Source organism: Diprion similis, chromosome 2, assembly GCF_021155765.1.
Source record: "Diprion similis isolate iyDipSimi1 chromosome 2, iyDipSimi1.1, whole genome shotgun sequence".
Lineage (NCBI taxonomy): Eukaryota > Metazoa > Arthropoda > Insecta > Hymenoptera > Diprionidae > Diprion > Diprion similis.
The window spans coordinates 1,129,407-1,152,231 of NC_060106.1; the positions used below are offsets into that span (position 1 = coordinate 1,129,407).

General features: G+C 41.5%; 5 protein-coding genes across 5 annotated transcripts; 4 read left to right on the forward strand and 1 right to left on the reverse strand.

Moving 5' to 3' along the window:
- Nucleotides 1-2,985: 2,985 nt before the first annotated feature.
- On the forward strand, nucleotides 2,986-5,950 carry LOC124416180. Its single transcript, XM_046897104.1, has 4 exons — nucleotides 2,986-3,255; nucleotides 3,422-3,674; nucleotides 3,854-4,041; nucleotides 4,583-5,950. The coding sequence occupies exons 1-4, from the start codon at nucleotides 2,986-2,988 to the stop codon at nucleotides 5,948-5,950; spliced, it is 2,079 nt and encodes a 692-aa protein (XP_046753060.1).
- Nucleotides 5,951-9,122: 3,172 nt separating this feature from the next.
- LOC124416181 lies at nucleotides 9,123-10,337 on the forward strand. The gene has a single exon (XM_046897105.1). The coding sequence runs from the start codon at nucleotides 9,123-9,125 to the stop codon at nucleotides 10,335-10,337; it is 1,215 nt and encodes a 404-aa protein (XP_046753061.1).
- Nucleotides 10,338-16,358: 6,021 nt separating this feature from the next.
- On the reverse strand, nucleotides 16,359-17,124 carry LOC124416182. Its single transcript, XM_046897106.1, has 3 exons — nucleotides 16,708-17,124; nucleotides 16,520-16,666; nucleotides 16,359-16,448 (listed from the first exon to the last, which is right to left on the reverse strand). Exons 1-3 carry the CDS (start codon nucleotides 17,122-17,124, stop codon nucleotides 16,359-16,361), a joined length of 654 nt encoding a protein of 217 aa, XP_046753062.1.
- Nucleotides 17,125-20,941: 3,817 nt separating this feature from the next.
- LOC124416183 lies at nucleotides 20,942-21,743 on the forward strand. Its single transcript, XM_046897107.1, has 3 exons — nucleotides 20,942-20,989; nucleotides 21,117-21,302; nucleotides 21,417-21,743. Exons 1-3 carry the CDS (start codon nucleotides 20,942-20,944, stop codon nucleotides 21,741-21,743), a joined length of 561 nt encoding a protein of 186 aa, XP_046753063.1.
- Nucleotides 21,744-21,787: 44 nt separating this feature from the next.
- On the forward strand, nucleotides 21,788-22,324 carry LOC124416184. Its single transcript, XM_046897108.1, has one exon. The coding sequence runs from the start codon at nucleotides 21,788-21,790 to the stop codon at nucleotides 22,322-22,324; it is 537 nt and encodes a 178-aa protein (XP_046753064.1).
- The last annotated feature ends 501 nt before the right edge of the window (nucleotides 22,325-22,825 follow it).

The window sequence follows — 22,825 nt, forward strand, 5'->3', positions numbered from 1 at the left end:
GAAAAAAAAGTTTTCCAGAAATAAAAATGTGGAATTAACCGTAAGGAAAAAAAAATATCTTGTATTATTATTGCTATGGATATGATATATAAGTGCACATGGAAAAGAATTGTGGAGATATTTTGTATAACTGTATGTTTTATTGTTATTTTGAAAAATACATAGAAATTATGTTACATGTCTGTTCCATTTATCCAACTGTTGTGTGAATGGTCAAATCCCAACCACTTCACATAGAGCTGATTCCCACGTTTGCGTAATACTTTCTCCACCAGGTAGCCATCGGGATATTTTACTTTGCTGAGTTCTTCCTCGTAGAAGCCTCCTTCGATGGAATGATCTTGATAATCGGTAAGTTTGTACGTCGGGGGATTGGTATTCTTCACCTCGCTCACGGTGAATATTTCAGTCGTCCAGTTGGGCGTATAGCCTTTTTCGAATACATTTTTGTACTTGCTGATCCGGACTCGATCGCCAACTTTAAATTTCCGCTTCCGATTACTCCGCTTGATTTGGCGGGGCTTGTAAACGCTTCGATATAGTTGTTTTTCGTTGACTGTGCTGACATCCACCGGCTTCATTCGAATCGTGCGATGCTTGGTGTTGTTGTATGATTTTATTAGATCGCTCAAAATGTCAATCCACTTGTAAGATCCTCGGAGAGTAAACCGCTTCCACATTTTATTTTTCAACGTTCGATTAAATCGCTCGCATATAGACGCCTTTAAATTGCTGAATGTCGAATACATGTTGATATTGTTCCGCTTCATGAGTGTCTTGAATTCGCTGTTGTAAAATTCTCTGCCCTGATCGACGTGTAGATGCTTTGATATGCGGTTCTGTGTTAGTACGGATACCATGGCGGTAGTCACATCTTTTCCACTCTTGGACTTTATCGGTACCGCCCACGCGTACTTGGAAAATATGTCGATGATTGTAAGCAGGTATTTGTAGCCCTTGTTGTGCGAGCTATATGCGGTCATGTCAACGAGATCTGCTTGCCAGGTCTCATCGAGTCCGCGTACATCTACGAATCGGCGCTGATAATTGCGTCGAGCCGGTCTGTGAAGTTCAGCAGCTATTGTCGCCTTCATTGTTCCTTGCTCTTTGCCGCTCGATTTTTCAACTCTTCTTCCAACCGCTTTTGTTCCTCGACCGAAACTGATACCGCGCTGGTTTGCTCCAGTAAAGTTACTCGTGCATGAAGCTTCTGAACGATCTCCAATAATCCAATTACGTAATCGTGATTACTCCTGTTACGCGCGCGCACCGGTTTAAGGATCTCATCGATTCTCTTTATGCGCTCTTCGTACGATTCTCTTAAGCTATTTAGAACTTTCAGGGGAACAGCATCGTTGGGTTGCTGAGGATCGGCTATGTTACACAATCGTTTACCGTCCAAATCGTACTGATTGTCGGGAGTGATTTTAAATCCGACGCCTGGAGGTCCACGAATAAATTTTTTACCCCCACCACGGCCCAACTGTCGTCCAAATATCTCTATGCTCATCGCTAGGTGGTCACCGAAGGAATGACGAATGTATGCCGATCTACCGCTAATAAATGATTCCAGCTTCCCGCAGCTCTTCAATAATGGCGACTATTTCATTGGAATGGCTGGTATTTCCCGCAGCCTGCGACGCCATAAGTAGTCGAAGACGATCTACAATTTCATTTGGATCATCCCAGTAGACGTAATCCACTTCTTGCCTCTCCTTTCGCGCAATCTTATATTCGGGTAAGCCTTTACCGGACTTTTTCGGCGAGCCAAGATGTTGTGCAATGAAATTTCTATACTTTGCACTTTTTGGATCATCGCGAAGACTTCCATCGGCTTGGTATCGTTTCCGATGTGCATTTGTCATCCTTACAATTTTTATGTAATTATTCTTGTCCGTATCATTCACAACCGTGGCATCGGGTTATTTTTTAAACAATAATTCGAGTAACCCTGGCGTACTCTGGTAACTTTCATCTCCCACGTTGATCAGATTATCGACGAAACTAATTTGTGAATCACCAATCATCATACTGTTTATCAACTTTCGAACGCCATATGCTGTATCTAAATCCTTCTTTTTACTTGTGCTGAACATTTTCAAATATCGTGCCACGGGATTCACTGTTTTCCTCACTGGTCTGCTTGTAGTGGAAATTTCACCAAATTTCAGTGTTTTATCGTGTGCATCCTTGAAATCCTCCTCATCATCCATATCTTCATCCTCATCCTCGTCATCCTCGGTACTCGCATCATCTTTTTCTTCTTTTTTCATTGCTATATCAGACGATTCTGTTTTAATTTCTTCTTTAATATGCTGCTGCTGCTGCTTCGAAGTATCCACCAATTCTTGCAACGGTGTTACGAGGGGCTTGAACACCTCTCCCATAACCTGGTCGGTCGTGTCTTTGTCCAACTTGATCATCTTGTGCTTCCGACGTATGACATCGCTTGCTTTCGATATTTCACTCAGCGTATCGCTATGCTTACCAGGGCTGGGTAACATTTGAAATGGATCCATTTAAAATAGGCATTTGAAATGCAAAATGGCATTTTGCATTTGTATTTCAAATGGAATTGGAAAAAGCATTTTCATTTTATATTTAAAATGCAAAACTCAATCCATTTAGCCATTTGTGAAATGATAAATGGTTTCGTTCAATGGCGTCGAAAATCTTTCTAGTTCCTAGTTCGATTCTTCGTAACTGCTTATATGTTACCGATTGTAGCCGCTCGTGGCGCCATCGTATGATTCCCCTAGCGTAACTAGCGTAAGTATGTGTACAATTGGTATACAAGCCGATACACGCTTGTGAGTTTGCCCATCTACGGTTTGCCCATCTACGGTTTGCCCATCTACGGTTTGCCCGTTACCGCGTTTTGTCGGCGACAGTCATCGTGTTTTTCCGAACTTTGTGTGCACATGGTGCCTTACTTTAAATAAAACAGTCAGCTTGATAGAAATGTCGAGTGCTCATTGCTTAGTAATGTCAAGTCATCAGAGTGATTTTGTAAATGCTGATGTACTGGATCCAGATGACCCAGAAACGTCTGTAACTGAAAACCGAGACGTAGACAAAAATGAGCACAGCACACGTTCTAGTCGTACGACTCGTACGATACCCATTGTATTGGATGGCAAATTCTTCAAGATTATTAAACAGAAAGACGAAAACGTGCAAGCAGAATGTACGCAGTGCAAACGCACGATCAAGGGTCGATTTGGTGCGACGACGAATTTTTTAAACCATCTCAAGGTAAAGATTGAAAACTGGACATTATATCATCTGTATATAGCCACAAATTGGCACAAATATCCATATTTGTAGGTTAGATTTTAGTATGAGACCTATCGAGATCACTGTGGGTATAAACATATAAATATAAATATCAAAACATAATTAATGGATAAAATTCTCATAGGTGAAAGGTCATTCCATAGAGGAATATTTGAAGTACAAAAGTACACAGGAAAAGAACCCATTGAAGAGGCTCAGAGATGATAATAATACTATGAATACTCAAGTATCAAAAAAACCAAAACAGAATATACTACCCAACGCCTTCTCACGTAATAGTCAAAACACAGCGGACGAACTAATCACATCATTTGTTGTTGAGACGATGTCTCCAATGTCTATTGTAGAACACGAAGCATTCAAAAAACTCATATCTGGTAAATATAACTATTAACTTTTAAGCCTGAAATGCTTATGATACCATGATATATCAGGTCTCATGTCTGTATAGCTCTGGTCGATATATTTGCATTTTGCGACCTTCTATAAGTTGTCCTGAATGTATTGGTTACTTTTATTCTAATTTTACTGAAGATGAAGTCTTTAAATATTACAGGCATCCATAAGCTGCAAAATCCTATCTCGGTAATGACAAGGAAAACACTCCATACGAAAATTGACAGGATGAATACCGATATCATGAAAATTCTGTTATCGACGTTAGAGTCGATTGAGTACGTATGTACTACAGCCGACATTTGGTCATCATCAAAGCGCAGTTTTCTTGGGGTCACTGTACACTGGGTAATTTTCGTGCTGACTGTTTACTTTGAATGATATTCGGAATTTGCGATTTTTTCGGTGAACGCGTTAATTTTAGTGCCAACAATCATCATTAGGCGGCAGAGCTTAAAAAATATACAGCCTTACTATTTTTTAGCATACCGGTTGTCTTGAATTGTCGTTCTTTTTTCTTCTAAGAAATATGTTCACTTGTCAACAATGATGATCAGATGAAGAATCGTAAAAAAATTTATAGACTTGAGAGTTATCTTCAAAAAACGTGACCAAAATTATTTACACAGACTAGTCAAATAATTACATAAATGATTAAAACATGGTTTAGAAAAATCATTTTTGTTAGCATTGATTCACAATAACTCTGCGGCCCCTCAACTTTTCATACTTTTTTCATCCATGAAAGTAATTATTTCGACATGAAAAACGATAATTAAAAGAAAAAGCTCGCAAACGTTGAGAAAAAATGAGAAAAATCAATCAAAATAAACAATTATTAATTTTGTATTATGCCTATAAAACTTGAGAGTTGATTAATTCTTTGCAGATAGATGACACTTTCGAAAGACAGAGCGCCGCCTTAGCCTGCCGCAGATTCAAGGGTACTCATTCCTACGACAAAATCGCAGAATTACTCCACGATATACATAGTGAATTTAAACTTGATTCAAAAAAAATTGTTAAAACTACAACTGACAATGCGTCAAACATGGTAAAAGCTTTCAACATGTACAGTCAGCATGAAAACTCAAACAATCTTGAGGAAGACGATAATGATGACGAAGACGAAAACGAAATCCTGTTCACTGGAATTGGTCAAGATAATTTTACCAACGACAGTAACGACCTAGTACTACCAGAACATCAACGATGTGCAAGTCACACTCTTAACCTGATCGCTGCTGTAGATATCAAAGCAGCGTTAAAACCATCCTCTGGTAGTTCCGTTTATAATAGAGTTCATCACTCTGCGTTTGGAAAATGTTCTTCTCTATGGACTCTCACATCAAGATCTCCGAAAGCAGCAGAGACGTACAAAGATATAACTAAAAAATCCCCCAGTTCGCCGTGTCCAACTCGATGGAATTCGACATACGATTGTCTCTGCGATTTAATGAAAGTTAAGGATTTCCTTGGAGAAGTATGCCATGCATTGGAACGTCCAAAATTCAAAGAGACTGACTTTGAATTCATGGCGGAATATATTGAGTGTATGCAACCCATCGCCCAAGCCTTGGATAGACTGCAAGGGCAAAAGAATTGTTTTTATGGCGAACTATTACCGATCTTACTGCAAGTACGAAAAGCCCTTTTGAAGTTGCAGCTGCGTCATTTGAAGTACTGTTCACGTTTAGTGGAAGTCCTTCTAGGAAGTTTGGAGACGAGATTCCACGATTTTTATTCGTTTTCGTCCCAAACCAATGATGCAATACTAGCATCTGTGAGCCATCCTTTCTTTAAACTTCGATGGGTGCCAAAAGAGAAAAGAAACGATGTAAAAGATCTCCTTTTGAACGAAGTCGAATCTTTGTACAGCAGGAATGATTCCAAAAAGGTCAATGACAAGAATGACACGACCGGATACAGTGACAGCAGTCAAAGTTTCTTTTTGTTTGAAGAAGGAACGTCCTCAGATGAAAGTAGTTTGAATGTTTCCACCAAAAACAGTGTCCAACTACAATGTTTGCAATACATACAAAACGGTGACACGTCGTTGGATTCTTTGAATCACTATCCAGCAATAAAAGCCCTGTTTTTCAAATACAATACGGCACTACCCTCGTCCGCACCAGTCGAGCGCTTGTTCTCGTATGGTGGCATGGTGATGAGGCCGAGTAGGCGAAGCATGGACGATGCTACGTTTGAGTCACAATTACTTGTGAAGGCAAATATGTCATTAAAAAAAAGAAAGTGATTGTGAGGTTCGATGTAAATATCTATTATCTAAGATCTGCGATGTCATTAATAAATATAATTTTCAGAAAAGCATTTGCATTTTGTAATTCATTTGAAATACGTATTTTACATTTTGCATTTCAAATATATTCTCGAAACCATTTTCCATTTTCTATTTTAAATAGATTAGAAATACCATTTTACCCAGCCCTGATGCTTACGAATCTTGACACTCTCCATGTTGCCGACTTGATCGTCACAATTGAACTGTGTGAGTTTGCGTTAGTTTATGCTTATAAAGCAGTCAAACCCCTTCCTGTATCTTCCCTCGTTGATTTCACTATCCTTGTCAATTACGACAAAACTGTATTTACCGTCATTCCAGCATGCCGAGCATAAGTCCTTAAATTGTTGATATGTCATTTCGGTGTTCACATAACCGTTGTAGATACGTTTCAGATTCGTTTCATCTTGTCGAAACAGCACCAATAAGTTTGCATTATCACGCACTAGGTGTTTCAGAATACGTGCATACGTTTGACCAAGATAAAAGCAATCGACGTCGCGATGCCTGCCCATGCTGAAGTAAGCTCTGATATTATCTTGCTTCTCACACGCCACATCGTCAAAAATCATAACAGAGTTAGTGTGGGCCTCTACTGGTTTGACAACCTGATCGTTTTCACCAGACGGAGAATAGCCCACACCCTGCACGGATTCCAGTAACTTTTCCAAAAATTGATATTTCGGTTGAATGAGGGATTTTGAATAAACGTAGACATTTTCGAATCTCAATCCGTTGCCATGGGTGATTAGTGAGAGGAGAGCGTTCGTTTTACCACAATTCGATGGGCCGCAAAAAATTACCCTCACGGTATTTGGTAGTAATTTTCCATGACGTTTCTCTTTCCTCTTCCTCCACCGACGAACCATTTTGTCGAAATTTGCAACAGGTAGTTTCTCAGTCTGATCTTGAAATCTCATGATGCTCGGTTAACGCGACAACGAGAACCAAGATGACCGCATATAAATTCATCCTTTTACAGAACTCGCGTTAGTTGCGACTATGAAGACGTGCACACGCAAGAGACGCGGTGGTGGTTTGCTAAACAAAATCATCAATCATCTCCCAGTTGAATTGCACGTGCCTGGGTATCAGTACTGCGGACCTGGAACAAAATTGGTCAAGAGGTTGGCACGCGGTGATCCGGGTATCAATTCATTGGACGCTGCATGTAAAGATCACGACATTGCATATGCAAGGAATCGAGACATCGCTGCGAGAAATCTGGCCGACAAAGTGCTTGCCGAGAAGGCGTGGAATCGTGTTTTAGCCAAGGACGCTAGTGTGGGTGAAAAAGCTGTCGCGTGGGGAGTCACCAACACCATGAAAGCTGAATTTAAACTCGGTATGGGTTTAACAAGGAAGCTGTCGAAACTTGGAGCCGGTGCGAAGTCACAGAAAAACCCCTCAACGGGTGGGAAGACTAAACAGCAGAAGAGGACAATAAATCTTAAATCTATCATTAGGGCGGCAAAGGCCTCCATGCGATCAGGTCATAAAGCTGTCGAGTCTGCGTTGGCCGGTGCCCGTGCGGCTGCGCGTGAGGCAGGGAAGAATGTTCGTGTGCCTCGTGTTATACCCGTGCCCGAAAAAATTGGCGGCATCCTACCCCTCCTTATTCCAATTTTGGCTGGTCTAAGCGCAACGGGAGCTCTAGCAGGTGGTGCTGCAGGCATAGCTAAAGCGGTCAACGAGGCTAGCGCCAACAAACATCAGTTGAGTGAGACCAAACGACACAATGCAACAATGGAGGCGATTGCGTTGGGCAAGGGATTATACCTGAGACCGTACCGCAGTGGCATGGGTCTGTACTTACAACCGGCAAAAAACTAATAAAGTTACCACGCCGAGCACTCACCAACGTTGATTTACACAAATATGCTCAAGATATGAGAATTCCACATTTTCGCGGCGTTTTCATGCGGAATGGTCTACCACCATCAGGACCGAAGAAGCGAGAATCCGCAATTATTAATCTTGATGATAAGAACGGCCCCGGGACACATTGGGTTGCATATAAGAAAAACGGTGATCACGTTGTGTATTTCGATAGTTTTGGTGATTTGCAACCACCTAGGGATTTGATGAACTGTCTCGGTGCTGGTAGCGTAAAATACAATCATAAGAGGTATCAGGAATACGATACTGTGATTTGTGGTCACTTGTGCCTCAAATTTCTCAGCGGGCAGCTATAAAAAGAGCGGTGTCACATTGGCGAGCATCAGTCATGATGGAATCATTGTCGTTAACACGGTCGGGCACCTCATCCCTGCTGGAGGCTCAATACTTTCCCCCAATCGAGTTATCGTCGACGAAAAACTATGTTCTCGGACTCGTCGAGTTCATGACATTCAATTCAATACCCAATATTCAAGAGAAGTGTAATAAATTTTACCTGGAGCGAGCGGACAACAGCCGGGCAGTCATTACGATACCCACAGGCAGCTACGAAATTGAAGATGTTCGAAGTTTTCTGCACAAGGAACTACCTTCCGACATCTCCCTCAGTCTGCAGGCTAACAACAACGAGCTGTACAGTGAAGTTACGTGCAATCAAGTAGTAGACTTCAAACCCGAGGATTCCATTGGCCGATTATTGGGGTTTAAAGCGGTTGAGCTAGCACGGAACGTTACGCATAAGTCCGAATTGCCGGTAGCCATACTGAAAGTTAATACCATACGCGTTGAGTGCAACATAACCACCGGGGCGTACATAAACGGACGTCAGGCTCACACGATTCACGAATTTTTCCCCACCGTCCCATCTGGATATAAGATTGTTGAAGTTCCCGCCAACATCATTTACCTCCCAATCGCCGTACAGTCGATACAGAATATACAGCTGCGGATAGTCGATCAAGACGACGAGTTGGTTAATTTTCGCGGAGAGACGATAACTGTACGCTTACATGTAAAATCGGTGGAATAATGGGGATTGTATTTGAGACGAAAAAGTCAGGCAAAAGTTATAAAAGCGAGACGTCATGGCCAAATATCATCAGTCGTCCGGCACCATTGACGAAGCTGACACCTCTGAACGCTCGGTTTCTCCAGAGTCTAGGTCTTCGATTACGTGGAAATTTTGGAAAATAAAAATTCGTGTTCGCTGCATCCTGTGCGTGTTACCATGGAGATAATAATAAGAATACAGAAACCCGTAACATTCGACGAATCGATCGCACACTCTGAGGTTCACGCTCACCAGCCATTTGCATCATCGACCTTTGGGAATAACGATGAAATTCGAATTTCCGTTCAAAATCAGAACGAGTGCGTGCTACCGGAAAAAAGCTCCCTGCACATTCACGGGAAAGTTACAAAAGAAGATTATTCCATGGTGGCCGCTACAAAATTGGTCAGCATGGCTGTTTGCCATATGTTTGAGGAAATTCGGTACGAGTTGAACGGTGTAGAAATTGATCGAAATAAAAATGTGGGCATCACCAGCATCATGAAGGCATACTTATCCCTCACCCCAGGGCAACAGCACGGCTTGGAGAACACCGGTTGGCTGAGCGTTGCCGATATCAACCTGGCCGATGGTGCTGGAAATTTTGATGTCGTTATACCGCTGCGTTATCTGCTGGGATTCGCCGAGGATTATTGCGGAGTCGTCGTTAATGCCAAACATAAGTTGATTCTCACACGCACCAACACCGATTTAAATGCTGTACTTCAGACAAACACTACCGAGAAGTTTAAAATTACCCTCAAAAAAGTCGAGTGGCTGCTGCCCTACATCAAACTAGCCGACAAGCCGAAAATCCAGCTACTCAACTACATCGCCAAGGACTCGGCCATTCCCATGAGTTTTCGTTCTTGGGAAACATACGTGTATCCGATGCTGCCATCAACGACGCGGCATGTCTGGGCGGTCAAGACATCGACACAGCTGGAGAAGCCTAGATACGTCATAATGGGATTCCAAACTGCAAGGAAAAACGAGGCATTGAAAAATGCTAGCGAATTCGATCATTGTAGAATAAGAGATGTGAAACTCTTTCTCAACTCACAGTGTTACCCCTATGGGAATTTGAATCTAGATATTTCCAATAATCAATACCCCATTCTGTACGATATGTATGTCCAGTTTCAAACATCCTACTACAACAAGGAAGCCGAACCTCTGCTCTCGAAAAGTGAATTTATAAAACGCGCGCCTCTGATCGTCATCGATTGCTTAAAACAAAATGAATCGTTGAAAACCGGACCGGTGGACATCCGGCTGGAATTTGAAGCAAGCGTAGAATTTCCTCGAAACACCGCAGCCTACTGTATGATCTTGCACGATAGGGTCGTTGAGTACAGTCCGATTAGTGGCACGGTGAAGAAATTAGTATAAGCCAATTGTTAGAGTAATATGTTAAATGTAAGAATGTAGAAAATAATATGTATAAGGTTAATTGTTGAAATTATTAATAATAGGATCAATTATTATATAGAAGCTGCAAAGCTAAATGTAATTGAGGATAAATAAAAACATCTGTTCAGTGTATCTAATTGTTATTTTGAAATTGACTTGCTCCTCCCACCATCGTCCCGTAACCGTTTTTATGCACCGCCCCCGCTCTCCATCCTCCCGTAACCGACATCTGGCATTTTTTAATAATTTTTGAAGAACCTTTTATGTGTTACAGATTTATTTCAACAGCTGCATCCGGCATTTATGATAAAATTTAGTATGTACAGATTTATTTACATTACCACCCACTGCATTCATTATCGGCATGAGCTGAAAGGCTGCATTTCCAGGAATTTTTCTCAAGTGGTCTAGCGTTATCTAACTTAGAGCTTCCCACCGTCGAACAAGACCCGACAGGATTTTGCCCCCCCCCCCCCCCCCGCGGACCCCTCGCGCACCCCTCGCGGACCCCCCCCCCCCCCCGCGCGCGCCGCTGGAGCCGGCCCGGCCGGCCCGTAGCAATGGGGGGAACCCCCCCTCAAAACGCCGCCATTGTGTTCCAGAACTCTCATATCTTATCTACTTCCTCTCTTTAAAACTTTTTTTGTGTACACCTTCAAACATTTTTTTATTACCCTCCACAGAACATTATGGTTCTGACCACGGAATTCTACACCACAACCCACCCACAAAGACCATCGCGACCACCTCACGATGTGAATATTCTCAATCTTTAGCCCATGCAAGTCTTTTACCATGTTTTTTTGCGTAATGTAAGCTATTGTCGTTTTAGCCGAAACTGTAACATCAACAACCACCGCTTCCACAATCAGCACAGTGCCCAACGACACTGCCCCGATCATTAACGCAGCCGCCAAAACCGCCAGTAAGTCATAATTATCCACTAGTCAGTGCAAAAAGTTATATGAAAAAATTTTGACACCGTACCAATCTTATTTTTTCAGAGTCAGTCGCAAAACCTTTCACCATCGACTGCTACTTTCAAACTCTCGCCATGATCAAAATCGACATGAAACTCAAGTTTATTATACGCTCATTACAAAAACTTACGAATCATTTTAATCTAGATTGTAACAATTCAACAGAGGACCCGACATCACCCACTACGACGTTCGACGGATTGTTTTTACCGCTCAATAACTTGTAGCCCGTGTGAAAAATTAATAAAAACTATATAGTGTTACAATAATTCTTTATTTCGATGTGCAATATAGACATATACTGCTTGATATCATCAAATCCAAACTATCCTTACACAATCCGCAATTCTGCGGTTGATTTGGCCAACTTGATGCATCTTCAGCGCTGCTACAAGTCGGATGACGTATAAATGCCAATCCATCCTCTACCGGTGTATCATGAGCATCAGCACATCCTAGTCATAACAGCTGTTCATCAGTCTCGTACCTAGCAGTCACCAGGTAAACTCTCTTCATTCGCTTCGTAAGCGCAACGATTTCTACCGTTCTTACAAGCACATGTCTGCTGCATCGCTCATCCTCGGACTCATAATTGCTCGTATTTTGTTCCACCATGATAACCTATCTAGCAGTATTTTTTCGCAACGACGTTCTTATACCGTTCTATACCGCATTCGCTTAACCCTCGCCATTCCAAAGATCACCCATGTTAATACATTGTTAAGCAGTCAGCACTTATACAACGATTCTGCTACCGCTAGAAGGCTTTCCATCTACTCCTCACCACAATATAAAATGCCGCACTGCTATCTCGCATCCTCACAATGTATTACTACAAGTTCGTCGCATATCAGTTCTACGCTTGCGATATATACCAAGGTGATGAACGATTCTTTCATCCGGCAATTTTTCTGAGCGTGTGCCAACAGTGCTATAAGCAAGTCATACGTGACCAATCAAACAGACCACGATCCCTAGGAACTGCATAGTTCAAATCAACGTGCTTGATTGATTTTCCTCAATACTGCCACAAGTATCACATTTCCCTGCTCACGCAATCTGACGAGCCAGCTCGTTGCAAACCACGCATCCCATTACAATCATCAGTGATATTCAAATTCGAAGACATCGAGTGGGAACCAATATACTTTTTTCACCAGGATCTCTCCCTAGTCGATGAATATATCTACGTTAGAGCTGCTAATGAGAACTATAGCATAATTGCTAATACTTTGCGTGAAGAGTAGCTGCGAGTTAAATCGTACATTGAATCACGAGTGCTGTTCATATAATTTTCGCAACAGTTTTTTTGAGGCACAATGGCGAACCGGTTCGACAAGTTTCATGCTGCAATCGATAAATTAGACATTGCATACCAGCAACTGACCACGGACTCCAACGAAGATCTCGCCTCGCAGTGGAACACTATTAGTTTGAAACTTCTGAAAACCCTGAATGACTTGTACAGGGATCGAACCACCAGTTTTGTCGATGAACGAAAGATTCAGACTCTCATTGTTAAATTAACGTCTCGACGTGCTGTGTTAAACCCTTCAATTCGAGGTGGCTCACACGACGCTCCAGCCATTCAATGGGATGATTTGGAATCTGCGTTCGAGAACCGTTTGATCACCGGGGTAATCACCAACTTTCGAATCAGCGATCTAAAACTATTCTTCACAGCTGCATACACCATTATTTTCGAGAAACTCAACACATTGCTTCGCCAGCATCACCATCTGAAAGTCAACACCACGCTATCTGCAACTTTTGTCCTAGATATCAAAACCGAAACAAAATTCCTCCATACGAAGAACGCCACTCTTCAAACAACCTCGAATCTGGCGGAATGATACGAAGAGTATGTTGCATCACCTCTATTGGCTCAAATCGAAGAATTTCAGGAGTGTGATAGTGGCTGGGCCTTGATCAGTATAAATAATTTATTAGTTAACATTAACAAGTATAAGCCGTTAGTAGGTTTGATGTGGATAGACTTGCCGAGCGATATTAAGGTTAAAAAATCCGTGGTTAATGTTCAAAATGCCGATAACGCTTGTTTTGCTTGGGCTTGCGTATCCGCTCGACATCCTGCTGCAAAAAACGCCAATCGAGTAACTTCCTACCCCCATTACAATCAAGTATTCAATTTCACTGGCATCAAATTCCCCACAAAATTAAACGATATTCCGAAATTTGAAAAACTCAATAATCAAACGCGACTAGTCAATCATCAATTGAATGCACGTACGAATGCAATCCATGTTTGTAATCGATGTTTACATTTTTTCTACTCCGAAGCAAAATTGCTCGCGCACAGGCTTGATTGCAGTCCCGATAAACCTTGTAAACTCACGCTTCCAGAACAGTCCAACAAGTGGTTAAAGTTTGAGAATTACTCGAACAAAATGCAAGTACAATGCATAGTTTACGCAGATTTTAAGTGTTCGTTGGAGAATTCCTCACAGTCCTCTGAATCATCGCATACAAAGATATATCAGAAACATGTACCTTACAGCGTAGGTTATTATTTTAAATGTAGTCACGATGAGTCGCTATTATACTACAATTCCTATCGAGGTGTCGATTGCCAGAAATGGTTAGCCCATCAATTACACGGAATCGCAGTCAGGGTAGCCGAATACTTTAATCAAAAGAAACCGATGTATCAATTGTTGAATCAACAACAGACTGAATTCGAAGACGCTGAAGTTTGTCACATTTGCGAGCTAAAATTTGCGCATCTGAATGATCGCGTGAAGGATCATTGCCATGTTACAAGACTATATCGCGGGCCTGCACATTCAAATTGTAATCTGAATTACAAACTCAATCGCACCGTCCCCGTTGTATTCTACAACTTGAGTGGTTACGAAGCGCACTTCATAATCGGTGAATTGGCTAATATTAAATCATCCTCGCTCAGTGTTCTACCAATTACCAAAGAAAAGTACATAGCATTCACCCAGACGTTTTACAGCCTCGCCGTAAGACTTCAATTCATCGATTCTCATCGACATATGAGTTCGAGTTTAGCTGAACTAAGTTCTTACCTGCGACACAATGATTTAACGAATTTGAAATGTCAATTCCCCAACGCCACAGATTTGGAATTCAATCTTCTAACCCGCAAAGGGATATTTCCGTATGATTACGTGACCGAAGCCGACCGACTGAACAAACGCTGGCTACCCTCGAAAAAATCATTTTATAACGTATTGAACGACCAGCATATTAAAGACGAAGACTACGCTCATGCACAGAACGTTTGGCACAGTTTTAATATCACAACATTGGGCGAGTATAGTGATTTGTATCTGAAAGTCGACGTCCATGCTCCTCGCAGACGTCTTTCGAAATTTCCGCGATAATTGCCTCAGAATATATAAGCTCGATCCGGCACACTATTGTACCTTACCCGGTTTTACGTGGGATTGCCTGCTTTTCCACACGAAAATTCAGCTGGAATTGCTCACGGATATTGATATGCTGCTGTTCGTTAAAGGAGGCTTGCGTGGAGGATTGAGTCAATGCTCGAATCGACATAGTATAGCGAATAATAAATGTATGGCAGATTACAATCCGCAGTTGGAAACCAAATCATTGCTCTACTTAGACGTTAATAATTTGTATGGTTGGACGATGTCTCAGTACCTGCCTTGTAGAAATTTTAAATGGGCGGATCGAGTACATGATTTTGATTTCATGCGCGTTGGCGAAGAGTCTGATGATGGATACATATTGGAGGTAGATTTAGAATACCCCACCAATGTTCACGTATTACATAAAGATTTACCCTTTTGTCCAAATCATCAAAAACCCCCCGGTGGGAAAACTCCGAAACTTTTAGCTACGTTGCAGAACAAGACACGTTATGTTATACATTATCGTAATTTGCAACAGTGTGTGAAAAACGGTTTGATATTGCGTAAAATTCATAGAATATTGAAATTCAAACAATCAGCATGGTTGAAGAGTTATATTGATTTGAACACGGCGTTAAGAGCCAAAAGTGCCAACAAATTCGAACAGAACCTATACAAACTGATGAACAACGCGGTATTTGGTAAAACGATGGAAAATGTTCGTAAATATTCCGACGTCAAGTTAGCGTAAAAATGGCATGGACGTTGCGGTGCCAAAGCACTGATATCGCGACCGAATTTCCACAGTCGGACTATATTCGATGAAAATTTCGTTGCGATACAGTTGAACAGGCTCGGAGTAATATTTAACAAGCCAATTTACGCCGGAATGGCCATTCTAAATTTATAAAAAATTTGTGTCTACGACTTTCACTATTCTTTTATGTGACCAAAGTCAAAATCAAATTGTAAGTTAGTGTATACCGATACGGATAGTCTTATTTATGAAATAAAATCTCGTGACGTTTATGAATTCATTCGAGACAATATGAACAGATTCGACACCAGGGATTATCCTGCGGATAATATTCATAAAATTCCCCAGGTCAACAAAAAAGTTGTAGGACTAATAAAGGATGAGAAAAACGGCGAAATGATGACTGAATTTGTTAGATTGCGATCCAAAATGTATGCGACGCGAATGGATGATTATAAGATCGTGAAGAGAGCAAAAGGTGTCAAAAATGATGTATTGAACAATCAAATAACTTTCGAAAATTATCTCGACTGCCTTAACCAGCACGAGAGTATTATAAAAACGCAGCGAACCATTCGCTCAAATCTGCATAAAGTGTATTCAATTCAACAATTGAAACTTGCCTTAAGCCATCACGATGATAAGCGATATTTAATACCTGATAGTACAGACACGTTACCCTGGGGGCATTTAAAAATTACACCATCTGTATAGAAAATAATATTTATTTAACAAAAATATAAATACGGTGTGAATAAAACGACTGCAATGCATTGTCTTTATTTATCCAAGAATGATGTGATTTATCCAGACCCAACCACTTCACGAACACCTTATCACCTTTCCTCTGCAAAACTTTCTCCACTAAATATATGTCGGGATATTTCAGGGAATGCGGTTATTGTTCATAGAAACCCCCCCGGATTGGGTTTGACTGCTGATCTATCAGAAGATAAGTTCGCGGATTTGTGTTTTGTACTTTTTGAATCTTGAAAATTTCGGTCGACCAATTTATGTGTAACGTTTCGCGAATATCGTCTTGTACTTGCTGACTCTTACGAAATCTCCGACTTGATATTTTGCCGGCTTAACTTGTTTAACGTTGCTGTAGACTGTTGCGAGTAGCTGGTTTGCATTTTTACGATTCACTTTTATCGGCGCCATACCCGTGGTACGATGTTTGCTCTTATTGTATTCCGTCACCCACTGCTGTATATTATCAATTCATTATTATGATCCGATCAGACTGAATGATCACCACATGTTATGTGTATGACCGATGCCTTCATAGCGTTGTAGGTCGAGTATTGGTTGATGTTGTGCTTTTTCATTAACTTTTTGAATTCGACATTGAAAAATTCTTTACCGTCGTCCGACTGAAGATTCTTAGGTGAACGGCCGCTTTGAAGAACTTCTTTAAATCCGTCGACAACCGATTGAGCACTCTTATTTTCCAATGCCACAGCCCACGCAAATTTGGATAACACGTCAATGACCGTCAGAATGTAATTGAAATTTTTATTTATTTTCGCATACTGCCGCATTTCGACCAAATCCGCTTGCCACAAGTCATCAAAGCCTTTCACGATCACTCGTCGACGCTTAAAGTTACGACGAGCCGGTGCATGTAGCTCTCTAACCAGCTGTATTTTCTCCCCACTCATTCTTCAAACAATAATATTAGCTTTGTGTAATTCCTCCACTATTGAGATAATCTCATTCGTGTGAGCCGTGTTACCGGCAGCCTCGGAATGACTCCATGACCACAACTTGTCCACCAACTCGTCTGGATCATCCCAATATGTATACTCTACTCGAGAATTCTTTTGTACGATATGTTTACTGGTGTTGAGACCCTCACCGAGTGCCGAGCGACTCGGAAATAGCTTGCGTATAATGTTCCGATATTTGAAGGATTTATTCCCACATACTTGACCAGTTTTTAGATAGCCTCTTTTGTGGGCATTTATCGAATCTATGATGTCGCGATATTTACGAAGATCATCATCCGTGTGAATATCTTCGTCGGGGATTTCCTTGAACATGAGTTCCAATATACCTGGAGTTGTTTTGAATCGCATGTTTTCAACGTGAAAATTATCTAGCTCAAATTCAATCGGTGAGTCACCAATCATGAAACCAGCGACCCCATCATTGTTCACAAATCTAATTCCGTAAACCGAATCCATTGTATTTTCCGTATCGCGAATTGAATTCATTATATAATTCTTGGCCAAAGTGCCAGTTTTTTTGGAACGCGCGTTCCATGTGCATTGAAGTATCAGGGTCAGCCATCTGCTCCATCAACGCCGACCGCGGCGATTCCACATGAGATTCGGTGACTGGCGTAGTGTAAACCGTTTCATGCAAGACGGGAATAGTTCGCTCAATCGTAACGTTCGCGTCATCTTTATTACCGCTGCTTTCGCGTGTATTAGGTGTAGATTTCTCCAGGCCCCCTCTGCGTTGAAACACTTTCCTAACAAGCGATTGAGTCGGTTTTCGTATGCGATATTCGGAGTTTGGAGTCTGTTTGTAATAGTCTCAAGCCATACTATTATCCAATTCATCATCATCATTTTCAGCAAACACTTCAGGCTTTATAGCATCCGCTTTGAACTCAGATGCCTTTGCTATGGCAGTCAGCGGCTCAACAATCGGTTCAAAAGTTCTCTCCATCGCTTCGCTGTCGGCTATGCGATCAGTTTTCAATGCTCGATATTTCTTCCTCACCGCATCGCTTGCTTCCACTATCTTGCGCTTAATATCAGTCTCAGATTTCGATGTCTTCAGCATACTGAAAGATGTTATAGGTGCACATTAAGACGTAACACTGTAACCTCAGGTGGGTTACATCACGTTTTTATGATAAATTCATCGAACCCTCTGCGATATCGGCCGGACTTCATAGGACTATCTTTATCGATCGTAAGAAATCCATACTTCGAACGCCAGCAGATGGAGCATAATTTTTCAAATTCAGCATACTTCATATCTGTATTCACATGATCATCGAATACATGCCGCAAGTTCTTAGCGTCTCGTTTGAAAAGAATTATGAAGTTTGCGTTGTCACGAATCAGATGTTTGGGGATTCTTGTATATGTTTGACACAGATAGAAACAATCAACACATTTATGGCGACCCATGCAGAAATATTCCCTAACTACGTCCTGCTTATCACAGGCAATATCATCAAAAGCGGAAATCGTGTTCGGCTTGGAATGCTCCACCGGAATTACGTCACAATTGTTGGAATAGGTAAGATAAGACACACCCGGTACACGAATCAACACCTCGCGTAAATATTTATATTTTGGCTGTGCCAAAGACTTGGAATATATGTATACATTCTGGAAACGTGATCCGTTGGGATTGATGAGAAGGCTGATAACTACGTTGGACTTTCCACAATTCGAAGGCCCGCAAATAATACTTCTTACAGATGTCGCTAATAGTTTACCGTGGCGATTAATTTTTGGCACATGTTGCACGTCGTTGTCCAAATTTTCGATTGGTAGAGTAACTGACTGTTTTATAAATTTCATGTTGTTGCATGAGTCTCAGTGGGTGAATACATACTGATCAGTTGTTTTTCGGACGCTTGATAGCACACATGCCCCCAGAGGACGAGGGATGTTAAATACTGCAATCAATAATTTGCCCATTGAGCTACATCTATCGGGTTATGAGTTCTGCGGTCCTGGAACACGTTTGCAGCAGCGTCTTGCCAGCGGTCAAACGAGAGTTAATTTGTTGGACAAAGCCTGTCGAGAACATGATATTGCCTATGCGAAGAGTAAAGATCCAAAATTGAGACACGAGGCTGATAAAAGGTTGGCTCAGGCAGCGTTGCAACGCAGTCGTGACAAGGAAGCAAAGTAGACAGAACGTGCAGCAGGTTGGGCCGTTAACAAAACCATGCGTGCTAAAGTCAAACTTGGTATCGGTATAAGAAAACCCTCGGTACGTGCTGCTATAACATCTGCACGTCAGGCGGTGAAAAAGTTTAAACCGACGGACAAAGGCAGTGCGATACGCATAGCACTTGAAGCAGCGAAACAGGCAGTCGAAGCGGATAAAAAGAATGTTAAATTGCCCAGAGTGTTGAAGGTGGCAAAGCATGGTGGTTTTCTACCGCTATTAATACCTATATTCGTGGGGTTATCAGCCGCGGGATCGTTGGCAGGTGGGGCGGCCGGCATTGCTAAAGCGGTGAACAACGCATCGAGCGCGGCGAAAAAGTTGGAAGAAAACGAACGTCACAATAAGATAATGGAGGCTATCGCGTTGGGTGGACGTGGCAGGGGGCTTCATTTAGCACCTTACAAGAAAGGATGGGGGCTATTCTTGAAATTAACAAACAAGCTAAAAATAAACTCCAAAACGTCAAACTTCCGCGAGGAGTTACTAGAGACCGTGAACTGTCGAAATTTGCCAAAATGATGAAAATATCAGATTTCAGGGGTATATTCATGCGGAACAATTTACCGAAACAAATCAGAGTTCGCGAGAGCGGAATTATAAATTGAGACAGTGATCCGGGAGTGGGGACACATTGGGTGGCTTATAAAAAAATTGAACACAACGTGTATTATTACGACAGTTTCGGCAATTTACCACCACCAAATAAAGTTGTGCGATACTTCGGTAGAAGGAATGTTATCTGGTACAATCATGACAGGCATCAGCCTGACAACGCATCCAATTGCGGAGAGTTGTGTCTGAAATTCCTCGCAGTGAAGGAACAATGTCTATAACCTTGACGTTAACGGGTAATACATCGACCCTGAGTGCAAATTACTTTCCACCAATAATTCTCAATCACCGCAAATCGTATTCAATAGGGCTAGTCACGTTTTACTCATACAATTCAATACCCAACGTTGACGAAACATGCAACAGTTTGGGTTATAATTACGATCATCGAATTACCATACCGACGGGGTCGTATACCATTAAGGATGTAAACAAATATCTGCAAAAACATGTGGAATACGTGGTTGATGTTTCGCAAAATGGTAGCACTGGTAAAAAGGCGGTTGAAGGACCACACATAATAATTCGAGCCAACAATAATACACTTAAATCGGAAAGGTGTGAATCGGACCTTGATTTCTTGAATGATAACTCGATAGCGCCATTGTTAGGGTTTGATGATGGCGAGATACGTGAAGCGGGGGAATGGCACGAGTCGACAAACCTGATAAAGATATCTAAAGGTAATTCCATTAAAGTGGAGTGTAGCGTAACATATGACGCATTCAGCAATAGTTCGCAGGCTCACACGATACACGAATTTTCGCCATGCGTTCCACCAGGTTATAAAATTTCGGAATCGCCGCGGAGCATCATCTACATGCCGGTGAGTGTTCGCGTGATCGACAACATAACGCTGAGTATAGTTGACCAGAGCGGAGCACCGGTCAATTTCAGAGAGGAAGAAATCACTATAAGGCTTCACTTGAAAGAAGATTGAAAATGCTCACATACAACAACGCATATAATCAAGCATCCAGCACTGTTTCAGTCAGCACTGAATCGCCGGGGGATACAAAAGGGTCACTAAATTCCGAACGCTTGCTTACTTCGAAAAGCAAAAAGATTTTAATTTCGCTGGGGTTTAAACTTTGAAAATGATGTCCAACATCCTGAGAATCGATGCATCGCCGGTCTACAACACGACAACAGCATCAACCAGGCGATCGTGCATGCACATAATCCGTATGCAAATTCCTCCTACAACAATAACGACGAGATACGAATTTTAATACAACAGCAGGATTTGTGCGTGCTGCCGAGTGAGAGTTTCATCTACATCCAGAGGAAATCTTTCAAAATTGTTGCGGATGCGAGAAATGATCAAATTGATTCCGAGCTGGAAAAAAACTTTTCGTGTTTTTTCTTCGATGAAATACGCTACGAATTAAATGGTGTGGAAATTGATCGTTGTAAGAAAGTTGGAATAACATCAACGTTGAAAGATTATATTTCGCTGGATCAGAGTAAGAAAAATGCCATGATAATATTTGGATGGAAGGATGGCGTATATAAAAGCAACTACCTCCCGGGTGATTTCAGCCTGTGTATTCCGTTGAATACCGTGCTGGGTTTCGCAGAAGATTATAAGAAAATTGTTGCCAACGCTCGAGACGAGCTCATTCTCATACGAAGCAGAACCGATAAAAATTGCTACAAAACTGGCGCTGCAGCGGAAGACATGCGTTTGGAAATAACAAAATTACAATGGAGAATACCACATGTGATGCCTCTGATGTTGTAAAGCTGTCGCTATTAAGAATATTGGAGAAAAATCAACCGATACAGATGTGCTTCAGATCTTGGTCGTTGCACGAATATCCCAATTTACCGAAATCGAAAATGCAAGTTTGGCCCATCAAAATAGCAACGCAACTGGAAAAACCAAGATATGTGATATTTGCGTTGCAAAGAAATCGAAAGGAAAACGTGAAGAATCACGCGAGTTATTTCGATCATTGGAATTTACGCAACGTTAAGATGTTTCTGAACAGCGATTTATATCCATATGATAATCTAAACGTAAGCTATAAAAATGAACAATTCGCTCTGCTCTACAATATGTATGCTAAGTTCCAGAATTCGTATTATGGAACTGAGAATAGACCGATTCTGGATATGCAAACATACATCAAGGATGAGCCAATAATAGTGATAGATTGTTCGCGACAAAATGAATCTATAAAAAGTGCTTCAGTGGACATACGAATAGAATTTGAGAGCGAAACGGATATAGAGGATTGCATGGCTGCATATTGTCTCATACTGCACGATCGAATCGTCGAGTACACACCTCTAACGAACGTCGTTCGAAAATTGCTGTAATCGATTTCATGTTCGTGGACGTGCAGGGATTTATCGGCGTTGGGAATAAATTCGTGGTAAAAGAAGTCGCATTTTGTGAGAACGTAGCAAAGACTATGAGCCATTACATATTTCGAGATCCGTACGCCTGGAACCTGTTGCCGAATGAATTGCGGCATCAAGTGAAGTATCTTACGCATAATCATCATGGATTCCGGTCGACTGATGGTTTTACAACTTACGGCAACTTGAGGAGGATGTGGTACAATGAAAATCAGGACAAGAGTAATTTCAAATAATGAAATAAATGTATACTTGAAAAACAAAAAAATCGATTATATTTTAACAAAGTTTTTTTATTCAATCAATACATTATTATCAATAAGGTTTAAATTTGTTTTTTTGAGTGGTTCGGCGTTTACGTTCAGGTTTGCTGCCGGGGAGTTTGCGGATTCGGGAGATGACTTTCGCAGTCAGGTCACCCAAAAGCTGATATTCGGGAGAGCTTCGGTTGGTTGTGAA

Excerpts from the sequence above, each read along its gene's own strand:
- LOC124416180 (XM_046897104.1), top strand. The coding sequence starts at position 2,986 with ATGTCAAGTCATCAGAGTGATTTTGTAAATGCTGATGTACTGGATCCA. Across the intron at positions 3,256-3,421 it reads ATTTTTTAAACCATCTCAAG|GTGAAAGGTCATTCCATAGA; the intron begins GTAAAGATTGAA and ends AAATTCTCATAG. Across the intron at positions 4,042-4,582 it reads TTGGGGTCACTGTACACTGG|ATAGATGACACTTTCGAAAG; the intron begins GTAATTTTCGTG and ends AATTCTTTGCAG.
- LOC124416181 (XM_046897105.1), top strand. The coding sequence starts at position 9,123 with ATGGAGATAATAATAAGAATACAGAAACCCGTAACATTCGACGAATCG.
- LOC124416182 (XM_046897106.1), bottom strand. The coding sequence starts at position 17,124 with ATGAGTGGGGAGAAAATACAGCTGGTTAGAGAGCTACATGCACCGGCT. Across the intron at positions 16,667-16,707 it reads TAACATGTGGTGATCATTCA|TGGGTGACGGAATACAATAA; the intron begins GTCTGATCGGAT and ends AATATACAGCAG. Across the intron at positions 16,449-16,519 it reads AATATCAAGTCGGAGATTTC|ATTCAAAAAGTACAAAACAC; the intron begins GTAAGAGTCAGC and ends GAAATTTTCAAG.
- LOC124416183 (XM_046897107.1), top strand. The coding sequence starts at position 20,942 with ATGCTCACATACAACAACGCATATAATCAAGCATCCAGCACTGTTTCA. Across the intron at positions 20,990-21,116 it reads AAGCATCCAGCACTGTTTCA|AATCGATGCATCGCCGGTCT; the intron begins GTCAGCACTGAA and ends CAACATCCTGAG. Across the intron at positions 21,303-21,416 it reads AGAGGAAATCTTTCAAAATT|AAAGTTGGAATAACATCAAC; the intron begins GTTGCGGATGCG and ends GATCGTTGTAAG.
- LOC124416184 (XM_046897108.1), top strand. The coding sequence starts at position 21,788 with ATGTGCTTCAGATCTTGGTCGTTGCACGAATATCCCAATTTACCGAAA.